At 40.2% G+C, this 13,427-nt stretch overlaps 1 protein-coding gene across 1 annotated transcript in view; it reads right to left on the bottom strand.

Moving 5' to 3' along the window:
- The window catches only part of TAMALIN (trafficking regulator and scaffold protein tamalin), a 58,939-nt gene that overhangs the window by 21,951 nt on the left and 23,561 nt on the right, over window positions 1–13,427 (bottom strand). Inside the window, exon 3 of the mRNA XM_053708030.1 lies at window positions 6,228–6,282. Coding sequence (XP_053564005.1) covers window positions 6,228–6,282 — 55 coding nt within the window. The remainder of the gene's footprint in view (window positions 1–6,227; window positions 6,283–13,427) is intronic.

The following is a 13,427-nucleotide window of genomic DNA, read 5'->3' as shown; positions in this document are numbered from 1 at the left end:
GAAAAATATATTGTTAGCTATGTATGAACATTCCTTAATTAACCCAGGGTTTATAGCTTCTACAAAATATAATAAAAATAGTGGAAAAGTATAAAAATTACATTTAAACACCAAAAAACTCTTAACCATCTCCGTGGAGATGTTGCCTGTGCAACGGCAAAGAGAATGACTGGGGTGGGCGGAGCCTAGGAGGGATCATGTGACCAGCTTTGCTGGGACTCTTTGCCATTTCCTGTTGGGGAAGAGAATATCCCACAAGTAAGGATGACGCCGTGGACCGGACACACCAATGTTGGAGAAATAGTGGAAAAGTTTCCCAATTAACTGCAATATTTAAAATTTAGTTAGTTACAACGTCAGATCTCAAGAAAGTGTGAAATGATCTCTCCTGAGTTTTGCAATTATGTAGCAGTGCACATCATTAGCCAGTAGTGACTTTTACTGTGCCACTGCCAAAATTCACAGTACAATTTGGTCAGCCATTTTTGCTGTAGACATTCCAGTGATTTAGATGCATCTGTGATTCATATGTTATATATACATACACATATATACACATACATACACATATATATATGAAGGGGAGCATTCCCCGAAACGTTACCAAATAAATTAATTATTTGCATTTAAGTCCAGAGAGTGCTGTTTCCTGTTCACTATACTTAACCTACTCTAGCACCCGGGCCCTTGGAGATCTGTTTGTGAGAGTGCACTTAGATATATAGAAGATAGATAGTTGGAGTCCAGCACCATAAATTTAGGTAATAGCTTTCAACCTGTGTGCCCGTCACTGTGGAGTATCAGCCACACTCCAAAAGATAGTCCATATATACAAAATGTGACAGCACCACAGTACAATCTTGCTTCTTAAAGGTGAATTTTTTTTTTATTTAGGTACATGTAGGTCCGAAACGTCGCCTTTTTATGGTTGTTGCACCTAAATAAAAAGAATTTTTCACCTTTAAGAAGCAAGATTGTACTGTGGTGCTGTCACATTTTGTATATATGGACTATATATATATATATATATATATATATATATATATATATATATATATATATATATATATAGTATAAGGATAAAAGTACAACGGAGAAACAATACAATAAAAGACAATTTTACAGACAAATACAGGGGGAATTGAGGGCCCTATTCCCATGTGAACTTACAATCTAGATGGGTAGGAGGATGGGAAACAGGAGGTGGGGACTGCAAAGGTGAGCATGATATTAGTGAGGAGATAGATGAGGGTAACAGTTAGGTTAGTGAAGTTCATTTGTTAATGAGTCGGGTGATAGGCTTCCCTGAACAAAAAGGTCTTTAGGGAACATTTAAAGGAGGAGAGGTTAGGGGAGGGTATGACGGCTTGAGGAAGTTGAGGGTTGGCGCCGCACAAGAGAAGAAGTCCTGTAGTCTAGCATGAGGAGAGGTGATGGTAGAGGACGCAAGGAGCAGGTCATTGTTGGATCTTAGGGGGAGGGCTTGAGTATATTTGTTGATGAGTGAGGACAGGTAGGGTGGGGCAGCATTGGTGAGGGTTTTGTAGGTCAGGGTGAGAATTTTGAATTTAATTCTGCTGTGAATGGGGAGCCAGTGAAGAGACTCACAGAGAGGTGGATTAGCCTGGCAGATGCATTTAGGATGGATTGAAGGGAAGAGAGGGAGACCAGTTAGCAAGTTATTACAGTAGTCAAGTCAGGAAATTACCAGGGAGTGGATTAGCAGTTTAGTAGTTTTGTCATTTAGAAATGGACGAATTTTGGAGATATTGCATAGGTGGTTGCGGCAGGATGAAGAGAGCAGTTGGATGTGGGGAATGAAGGACAGATTTGAGTCAAGCGTGACTCCGAGGCAGCGGACTTGGGGTGATGGGAAAATAGTGGTGCCGCCAACAGTGATGGAAAAATTAGAAACTGTAGTAGAGTTAGAGGGGGGGATTAGTAGTAGTTCGGTCTTGGACATGTTTATTTTTAGGTGGTGAGAGGCCATCCAGGAGGAAATGTCAGATAAGCAGTCGCTGATGTGAGAATTGACAGAAGGAGAGAGTGTAGGGGTGGAAAGGTAGATCTGGGTATCATCAACATAGAGGTAAGTAGTTGAAGCCATAGCTGTTGATAAGTTTACCCAGTGAAGAAGTGTAAACAGAGAAGAGTAGAGGACCCAGGACAGAGCCTTGAGGTACTCCAACAGACAATGGAGAGGAGTCGCCAGCAAAAGAGGCGGAGAAGGATCTGTTAGAGAGATAAGTGTGAATCCAGGAGAGGGACTGGATAGATAGATAGGAGGCCAGTCCCTGAATATATTAGTGCAAAAAGTTTTAAACAAAAATAATTTAAGTTCTAATACAGTCTACACCATATTATTGATGCCATTATCTGTTATATAATATGATTTTTTTTGTGGACCCACAAATAGAAGTATGTAACTATAATCATATATGTGTTGCCAGTTTGTAATAGGTCTGTATAATTTAACATATCTTTATTGTTCATAAACTTAAGACAGGATTTACATTTTCCTCTCTCATACCCTTACCCATGATGAAAGTATAGAGTCCGGGGAGGTGCTGTTATTTCACTGCCGGCTGCCGTCTTAGTTAAAGGGACACTGAACCCAAATGTTTTTCTTTTGTGATTCAGATAGAGCATGCAATTTTAAGAAACTTTCTAATTTTCTCCTATTATCACTTTTTCTTTGTTCTTTTGCTATCTTTATTTGAAAAAGAAGGCATATAAGCTTTTTTTGGGCTCAGCACTCTGGATAGCACTTTTTTATTGGTGGATGAATTTATCCACCAAATAACAAGGACAACCCAGGTTGTTTACCAAAAATGGGCCGGCATCTAAACTTACATTCTTGCATTTCAAATAAAGATACCAAGAGAATGAAGATAATTTGATAATAGGAGTAAAATGTCATGCTCTATCTGAATCACGAAAGAAAAAATTGGGGTTCAGTGTCCCTTTAAGGTCGCCGGCACAGTGGTGAAAGGGGAGCAGCACAGGGGGCATTTCAGATTTTGGTGCCTACAAGTACCTGGTCCTGGAGAGAAGTATTAATAATAGGGGGCAGGGGGAACAAGACATTATTGGGAAGGGTGGTCAAGCTAGATTATAAATCATTTTCTAGAAACCTTTGAAGAAAACCAGATAGCGTGTGATAAATAGATTATAAAGTACAACTAGAACAGAGAATATAAAAAGTTGTTACACAGACTGATTAGCCTCAAAAACTCTATATCACCAAATTATTTACATTACAAGTGAAAATGTCATCAAAGTAAACTGCTTTTTATCAAATACATTTCTGCAATTTCCTTCCAAAAGCAAAACTTCCCCAAAATAATATGCTTTGTTCTGTTCTTTAGAAATTACACAGAACTGGAGACTGTTGGTTTTGAGGTGATGTATTTTTAGAACAGAGGATGATGTATCATGGGTGTAATATATAAAGGTTACTAAAAGCAGAAACCAAAGATCGACACCAAGGCACACTGTAATGGAAAGAATGTAATTGTGCAAATAGACAATATCAGGCAATATCTGACCACTTCCTAGCAACCCCAGCAGCAGCAGCCTGTAGATAAGCAATATACCAGATGTTCCAATCTGCTTATATTTATTTAGCTAGTATTAGAATACTGAGTTCCCTGAAGGTAACTATGGAATGAAGGTTTTACATCTACTGCAACCTTAAAGGGACATGGAAATTAAAAGTCCATGATTGAGACAGCGGCAATTAAAACATTTTTTTTATATAATCAGATTTGCTTCACTTGGTAGCCATTTAACCTTATCTCCTTTCTAGAAGACCATACTGGGGAAGGCTCAGGAGTGTGTATGTGACTTGTGCACTTTAATGACAGCAGTATTTGCAACAATGTACATCATTGTTAAAAAACATTGTTGCAAACACTGCTGCCATGTAATGTGCAAGAAACAGGAATGCTCCTAAGCCTACCTAAGTAAGCTCTCATGGTAAGGAGTTGTTTCAAGATATGATTCTAATAGAAAGAAGTACATTTGATAATAAAAGTCAATCTGAATAATGAAAGTTTAGACAGTAAACACCTGGTATCTTCCAACAGATTAAGCATATCAGCAAAGCCTTAATGTTTAATGGAACATATTTGCTGAACACCACCTTTCCTTAAGTGGAGGAGCCAATCTGGACTTTTATCTGGAGATAGCAGGGCATGCCACTGTCGTCGTGTTAACAAAATTTCAATAGTTTGGCTTTAGGGGATATGATAGGCTGTAAATGAGATACAAATATGTGTCAGGCTTTAGCTTTTGAAGCCTGCCATGTGCTCTTTCAAGAATGGAATATTCAGAATTTTCACTTAAATTGTATGAAAAGGGAGAAAAATAAATAATGAAAGATTATTGCAAAGTTATTTTACTATGCATAACTATGTTTTTCATATTACAGTCTGTGTTTTCTGTCCCTTAATTCTGTGTTCCATTGCCCTTCTGTTTTGTGATCTGATGCAAACTCCATTCAGTATATTGCTTACTAAATAGCATATGTGCAAAATAATAAAGCTCTTACAATAAGCCTTGCCCCTGAAGGCAGACAGCTACTATGTCTAAGTCCCAGGGTCATCCAGTTTACTTAAATTATTATAAAAACTCAAACAACTTTTAACAATTGTGTAATATTAAAAAGATATGATGATTGGTTATTGTTGCACCACTTGGTCCTCTACATCATAGGCAAATTTATACCTTCGTCAAATAAATACTGTGTTTCTAAAAATAAAAATTCTAAAAATAAATGATATTCATATAAAAAGATATCCATATTAAAATGAATTGTTGCTTTTCCTAATTAGTACGCAGCAATAAATAAAATGGGAACGGAAAGCAAATATTTGTTTTCATATATAGGATATAAGTATGTAGATAGATAGAGACAGGTATACATACACAAATATATATATAAATATAATTCTGTGCGACTCCCCCTCCCCACACGCAACCTCTTTAGCAAACAGTGCTTCTACTGTAGAAGGGGGATGTGGTTAAGGATATACAAATCAGCTTCACAGCACTTTGCCTTTTGGAAACTGTACAAAATAGAATTAAATGCAGCAGCTATAAAATACTTGTTTATCCGTTTTATATATTCATATGGTCTTAAAGAAGTTACAACATAGGGCAAATTTGGATCACTAATATTCTGGCCATTTCACTCACTGATGGTAGATGGACAAAATTATATAAACATGATGCAAAATATGTGGAACGTTTTCTGGAAAAAAAAAAAAGATTGGTTGGTACCTGGGATATACAGCAGACACTACAGCTGTTGACAGGTGATAACAAAGGGTTTCTATATACACAATAGCTAATGACAGGCTTTTAAATAATTAAACAACATAGTCTATATTAACCCTTTTGGATAATGAATGGGGACAATAATTTAAGCTGCATCTAGCAGGTTTTATCAGGTTTCAGAACTGTGCAGACTTAACCCCTTGGATGCCAGTATGCAACATATTGTGAAGCAAGTAAAAGTCAACAGACGTGCAGCAATGTAAATCTGAATGAATGCTGGGGGAAAGGTTTATGATGTGGTATAAGACTTAGCACTTTATCAGAACATTGTGTAGAACACAACTGATCAGTGAATTTCATGATCTCTGTAGGTGACATCTGTACTACAGTGTTGTCACTGTGACGTTGTGAGAAACAGGAGGTTGCCTAGGGAATTAGATGCTTCTGTGGTCCCCAACCTGTTCTCTGGTGCAGTTAACTGCATAAAATGATTCCTTGATCCCACAAACACCTCCATTCTCTTCCACTTTACCGCATTCATCCCGTCTTACACATTTATTAGATTTTGACACTATTGCTGTGTGTCCAGCATAAAGGACAAAGTAACGTGCCACTTGGGACTACTTATGTGGCTCTTACAGTAATGTTAGCTGCTTTCACCACATTGTTGTCATCACAGCTGATGCTGCAGAGAAATAAAATCCCCTGTAGTTGTACCAGTTTATCAACAGATTCCATGGACAATATTACTGTTATCTTCTATTAGACATTACATCACAAATAAGTTTATACTTGTGCAAGCCGTCTTGGTCTTAGTATTGAGTATAAACAACAACAAAACAAATTTAACCTCCATATAATTTGAAATTCACCATCACAACACAATTTATAATGAGAAATTACACTTGAATTGAGTCAGACAAGTAATTCATTGTTCCTGAACTCACCTGAATCTCAAATCCAAATGTTTCCGAGTCTTCTTTTTCCAAAATGACAATTTTTCTGATCATCATAAAAAAAAAATACAACAGTATCATTAGTACATATGGGACAAGTAGATCCTTTGAGCTCACTACATACAAGGACGTGGTATTCCACAACCCTCACACAGAGAAAAGAATCTCATTATCCCCAAATAAAAGCAACATATGCTGCTCACATTACAATAGCCTGCACTGTTCTTTTTAAAGCCTTTGAGTTCCTCAATTGCTTAAGCCACAATATACGTCAATGCTTGTTCATTTTAAAATGATTTTTAATAAATAATAAAAAGGAGAATACAAACAACTACTTGGCATTATTTCTCTTTGTGGACATAGAAATGATTCTACATTTGTATAATTAGCATATAAAGCTGAATGATGTCACTGAGTGGAAAATGCTGCCTTTATGCTGTGTACTAGGGGTGTGCTTGAAAAGGCTTCTCATTTAGTATTTAGTGCTAGGGAGATGGCTTGATAAAAGACCACTTCCACAAGAAGTCAAGCAAAACTGCATGTAGACAAACTGCTCTACAGGATGCTTGCCACTGCTGCAAAGTCCCTTAAAAGGACAGTAAACACCTCTCGATTTGTGTAAAAATGTGCTTTGTCCCACACTCCCATAAGTGGCCAAAAAGCAACATTTGTTACCTAGGTTATTAAAATGCTGCAAAATTTCCTAAACTAGCTATTTGATTTGCAGGGTAAAGAATTTGCTTTTTAGCCTCTCTAGGGAGTGTGGTACAAAGCACAATTTTTCACAAAAGCAAAAGAGATCCCAATAGCCATTCACTTTTCTCCTGCTTAAAGGGACAGTCTAGTATAAGTTAAACTTTCATTATTCAGATAGGACTTTTAATTTTAATCAACTTTCCAATTTACTTTTATCATCAAATTTGCTTTTTTCTCTTGGTATTCTTAGTTTAAACTAAACATAGGTAGGCTCATATGCTAATGTCTAAGCCTTTGAGGGCTGCCTCTTATCACATGCTTTTTAAATCTCTTTTCAACACAAAGAGACAGAAAGTACACGTGGGCCATATAGATAACACTGTGTTCAGGCACAGAAAGTTATTTAAGATCTAGCACAACACAATGCTAAATTTAAGTCAATAGATAATAAACAGTCACAGTCATGTGATCAGGGGGCTGGAAGAAGGTTCCTAGATACAAGGTTATCACAGAGGTAAAAAGTATATTAATATAACTGTTGGTTATGCAAAACTGGGGAATGGGTAATAAAGGGATTATCTATCTTTTAAAACAATAACAATTCTATGGTTGACTGTCCCTTTAATGTGCTCTCCAGTCTCCACTGCAGCTTTGGTGCATGTTTTTCCAACTAGACCCCCTGTAACAAATGAGCAGCAACATGCAGGCCTTAAAAGCAGAAAGTAAAGCTCTGCTTAAAGGGACAGTCAAGCCAAAAAAAACTTTAATTTTTCAAATAGGACATGTAATTTTAAACAACTTTCCAATTTACTTTTATCAACAATTTTGCTTTGTTCTCTTGGTATTCTTAGTTGAAAGCTAAACCTAGGTAGTCTCATATGCCAATTTCTAAGCCCTTGAAGGCTGCCTCTTATCTGAATGCATTTGACTGTCTTAGTTTGAGTTTCAAATAAATAACATTGTGCATAGGAACGTGGGGCACTGATTGGCTAAAAACAGAATTTATGTTTACCTGATAAATTACTTTCTCCAACGGTGTGTCCGGTCCACGGCGTCATCCTTACTTGTGGGATATTCTCCTCCCCAACAGGAAATGGCAAAGAGCCAGCAAAGCTGGTCACATGATCCCTCCTAGGCTCCGCCTACCCCAGTCATTCGACCGACGTTAAGGAGGAATATTTGCATAGGAGAAACCATATGATACCGTGGTGACTGTAGTTAAAGAAAAAAAAATTATCAGACCTGATTAAAAAACCAGGGCGGGCCGTGGACCGGACACACCGTTGGAGAAAGTAATTTATCAGGTAAACATAAATTCTGTTTTCTCCAACATAGGTGTGTCCGGTCCACGGCGTCATCCTTACTTGTGGGAACCAATACCAAAGCTTTAGGACACGGATGAAGGGAGGGAGCAAATCAGGTCACCTAAATGGAAGGCACCACGGCTTGCAAAACCTTTCTCCCAAAAATAGCCTCAGAAGAAGCAAAAGTATCAAACTTGTAAAATTTTGTAAAAGAGTGCAGTGAAGACCAAGTCGCTGCCCTACATATCTGATCAACAGAAGCCTCGTTCTTGAAGGCCCATGTGGAAGCCACAGCCCTAGTGGAAGGAGCTGTGATCCTTTCAGGAGGCTGCCATCCGGCAGTCTCGTAAGCCAATCTGATGATGCTTTTAATCCAAAAAGAGAGAGAGGTAGAAGTTGCTTTTTGACCTCTCCTTTTACCAGAATAAACAACAAACAAGGAAGATGTTTGTCTAAAATCCTTTGTAGCATCTAAATAGAATTTTAGAGCGCGAACAACATCCAAATTGTGCAACAAACGTTCCTTCTTCGAAACTGGTTTCGGACACAGAGAAGGTACGATAATCTCCTGGTTAATGTTTTTGTTAGAAACAACTTTTGGAAGAAAACCAGGTTTAGTACGTAAAACCACCTTATCTGCATGGAACACCAGATAAGGAGGAGAACACTGCAGAGCAGATAATTCTGAAACTCTTCTAGCAGAAGAAATTGCAACCAAAAACAAAACTTTCCAAGATAATAACTTAATATCAACGGAATGTAAGGGTTCAAACGGAACCCCCTGAAGAACTGAAAGAACTAAGTTGAGACTCCAAGGAGGAGTCAAAGGTTTGTAAACAGGCTTGATTCTAACCAGAGCCTGAACAAAGGCTTGAACATCTGGCACAGCTGCCAGCTTTTTGTGAAGTAACACAGACAAGGCAGAAATCTGTCCCATCAAGGAACTTGCAGATAATCCTTTTCCAATCCTTCTCGAAGGAAGGATAGACACTTAGGAATCTTAACCTTGTCCCAAGGGAATCCTTTAGATTCACACCAACAGATATATTTTTTCCAAATTTTGTGGTAAATTTTTCTAGTTACAGGCTTTCTGGCCTGAACAAGAGTATCAATAACAGAATCTGAGAACCCTCGCTTTGATAAGATCAAGCGTTCAATCTCCAAGCAGTCAGCTGGAGTGGGACCAGATTCGGATGTTCGAACGGACCTTGAACAAGAAGGTCTCGTCTCAAAGGTAGCTTCCATGGTGGAGCCGATGACATATTCACCAGATCTGCATACCAAGTCCTGCGTGGCCACGCAGGAGCTATCAAGATCACCGACGCCCTCTCCTGATTGATCCTGGCTACCAGCCTGGGGATGAGAGGAAACGGCGGGAATACATAGGCTAGTTTGAAGGTCCAAGGTGCTACTAGTGCATCTACTAGAGTCGCCTTAGGATCCCTGGATCTGGACCCGTAGCAAGGAACCTTGAAGTTCTGACGAGAGGCCATCAGATCCATGTCTGGAATGCCCCACAGTTGAGTGATTTGGGCAAAGATTTCCGGATGGAGTTCCCACTCCCCCGGATGCAATGTCTGACGACTCAGAAAATCCGCTTCCCAATTTTCCACTCCTGGAATGTGGATTGCAGACAGGTGGCAGGAGCGAGTCTCCGCCCATTGAATGATTCTGGTCACTTCTTCCATCGCCAGGGAACTCCTTGTTCCCCCCTGATGGTTGATGTACGCAACAGTCGTCATGTTGTCTGATTGAAACCGTATGAACTTGGCCCTCGCTAGCTGAGGCCAAGCCTTGAGAGCATTGAATATCGCTCTCAGTTCCAGAATATTTAACGGTAGAAGAGATTCTTCCCGAGACCAAAGACCCTGAGCTTTCAGGGATCCCCAGACCGCGCCCCAGCCCATCAGACTGGCGTCGGTCGTGACAATGACCCACTCTGGTCTGCGGGAGGTCACCCCTTGTGACAGGTTGTCCAGGGACAGCCACCAACGGAGTGAGTCTCTGGTCCTCTGATTTACTTGTATCTTCGGAGACAAGTCTGTATAGTCCCCATTCCACTGACTGAGCATACACAGTTGTAATGGTCTTAGATGAATGCGCGCAAAAGGAACTATGTCCATTGCCGCTACCATCAAACCTATCACTTCCATGCACTGCGCTATGGAAGGAAGAGGAACGGAATGAAGTATCCGACAAGAGTTTAGAAGTTTTGTTTTTCTGGTCTCTGTCAGAAAAATCCTCATTTCTAAGGAGTCTATTATTGTTCCCAAGAAGGGAACTCTTGTCGACGGAGATAGAGAACTCTTTTCCACGTTCACTTTCCATCCGTGAGATCTGAGAAAGGCCAGGACTATGTCCGTGTGAGCCTTTGCTTGAGGAAGGGACGACGCTTGAATCAGAATGTCGTCCAAGTAAGGTACTACAGCAATGCCCCTTGGTCTTAGCACCGCCAGAAGGGACCCTAGTACCTTTGAGAAAATCCTTGGAGCAGTGGCTAATCCGAAAGGAAGCGCCACGAACTGGTAATGTTTGTCCAGGAATGCGAACCTTAGGAACCGATGATGTTCCTTGTGGACAGGAATATGTAGATACGCATCCTTTAAATCCACCGTGGTCAAGAATTGACCTTCCTGGATGGAAGGATTGTTCGAATGGTTTCCATTTTGGACGATGGAACCTTGAGAAACTTGTTTAGGATCTTGAGATCTAAGATTGGTCTGAACGTTCCCTCTTTTTTGGGAACTACGAACAGATTGGAGTAGAACCCCATCCCTCGTTCTCTTAATGGAACAGGATGAATCACTTCCAGAAGATAACCTTGGGAGACTATTTCTAGCGCCCAAGGATCCAGAACATCTCTTGCCCAAGCCTGAGTGAAGAGAGAGAGTCTGCCCCCCACCAAATCCGGTCCCGGATCGGGGGCCCGCATCTCATGCCTTGGGAGCAGTGGCAGGTTTCTTGGCCTGCTTTCCTTTGTTCCAGCCTTGCATAGGTCTCCAGGCTGGATTGGCTTGAGAAGTATTACCCTCCTGCTTAGAGGACGTAGCACTTGGGGCTGGTCCGTTTCTGCGAAAGGGACGAAAATTAGGTTTATTTTTGGCCTTGAAAGATCTATCCTGAGGAAGGGCGTGGCCCTTGCCCCCAGTGATATCAGAGATAATCTCTTTCAAGTCAGGGCCAAACAGTGTTTTCCCCTTGAAAGGAATGTCAAGCAATTTGTTCTTGGAAGACGCATCCGCTGACCAAGATTTTAACCAAAGCGCTCTGCGCGCCACAATATCAAACCCAGAATTTTTCGCCGCTAACCTAGCCAATTGCAAGGTGGCGTCTAGGGTGAAAGAATTAGCCAATTTAAGAGCACGAATTCTGTCCATAATCTCCTCATAAGAAGAAGAATTACTAATAATCGCCTTTTCTAGCTCATCGAACCAGAAACACGCGGCTGTAGTGACAGGGACAATGCATGCAATTGGTTGTAGAAGGTAACCTTGCTGAACAAACATCTTTTTTAGCAAACCTTCTAATTTTTTATCCATAGGATCTTGGAAAGCACAACTATCTTCTATGGGTATAGTGGCGCGCTTGTTTAGAGTAGAAACCGCCCCCTCGACCTTGGGGACTGTCTGCCATAAGTCCTTTCTGGGGTCGACTATAGGAAACAATTTTTTAAATATGGGGGGAGGTACGAAAGGTATACCGGGCCTGTCCCATTCTTTATTAACAATGTACGCCACCCGCTTGGATATAGGAAAAGCTTCGGGGGGCCCTGGGGCCTCTAGGAACTTGTCCATTTTACATAGTGTTTCTGGAATGACCAGATAATCACAATCATCCAAATTGGATAACACCTCCTTAAGCAGAGCGCGGAGATGTTCCAACTTAAATTTAAAAGTAATCACATCAGGTTCAGCTTGTTGAGAAATTTTTCCTGAATCTGAAATTTCTCCCTCAGACAAAACCTCCCTGGCCCCCTCAGACTGGTGTAGGGGCCCTTCAGAAACAATATCATCAGCGTCCTCATGCTCTTCAGTATTTTCTAAAACAGAGCAGTCGCGCTTTCGCTGATAAGTGGGCATATTGGCTAAAATGTTTTTGATAGAATTATCCATTACAGCCGTTAATTGTTGCATAGTAAGGAGTATTGGCGCGCTAGATGTACTAGGGGCCTCCTGTATGGGCAAGACTGGTGTAGACGAAGGAGGGGATGATGCAGTACCATGCTTACTCCCCTCACTTGAGGAATCATCTTGGGCATCATTTTTACTAAATTTTTTATGACATAAATCACATCTATTTAAATGAGAAGGAACCTTGGCTTCCCCACAGTCAGAACACAATCTATCTAGTAGTTCAGACATGTTAAACAGGCATAAACTTGATAACAAAGCACAAAAAACGTTTTAAAATAAAACCGTTACTGTCACTTTAAATTTTAAACTGAACACACTTTATTACTGCAATTGCGAAAAAGTATGAAGGAATTGTTCAAAATTCACCAAAATTTCACCACAGTGTCTTAAAGCCTTAAAAGTATTGCACACCAAATTTGGAAGCTTTAACCCTTAAAATAACGGAACCGGAGCCGTTTTTATATTTAACCCCTTTACAGTCCCTGGAATCTGCTTTGCTGAGACCCAACCAAGCCCAAAGGGGAATACGATACCAAATGATGCCTTCAGAAAGACTTTTCTATGTATCAGAGCTCCACACACATGCAGCTGCATGCCATGCTGTTCTCAAAAACAAGTGCGCCATACCGGCGCGAAAATGAGGCTCTGACTATGATTAGGGAAAGCCCCTATAAAATAAAGTGTCTAAAACAGTGCCTGCCGATATTATTTTACAAAAAATACCCAGGATAAATGATTCCTCAAGGCTAAATATGTGTAAATATGATCGATTTAGCCCAGAAAATGTCTACAGTCTTAATAAACCCTTGTGAAGCCCTTATTTACGATCTTAATAAACATGGCTTACCGGATCCCATAGGGAAAATGACAGCTTCCAGCATTACATCGTCTTGTTAGAATGTGTCATACCTCAAGCAGCAAGAGACTGCTCACTGTTCCCCCAACTGAAGTTAATTGCTCTCAACAGTCCTGTGTGGAACAGCCATGGATTTTAGTGACGGTTGCTAAAATCATTTTCCTCATACAAACAGAAATCTTCATCTCTTTTCTGTTTCTGA

The sequence above is a fragment of the Bombina bombina genome, chromosome 3, assembly GCF_027579735.1.
Source record: "Bombina bombina isolate aBomBom1 chromosome 3, aBomBom1.pri, whole genome shotgun sequence".
Taxonomy (NCBI): Eukaryota; Metazoa; Chordata; class Amphibia; order Anura; family Bombinatoridae; genus Bombina; species Bombina bombina.
This window is presented reverse-complemented; position numbering and strand designations above follow the sequence as displayed.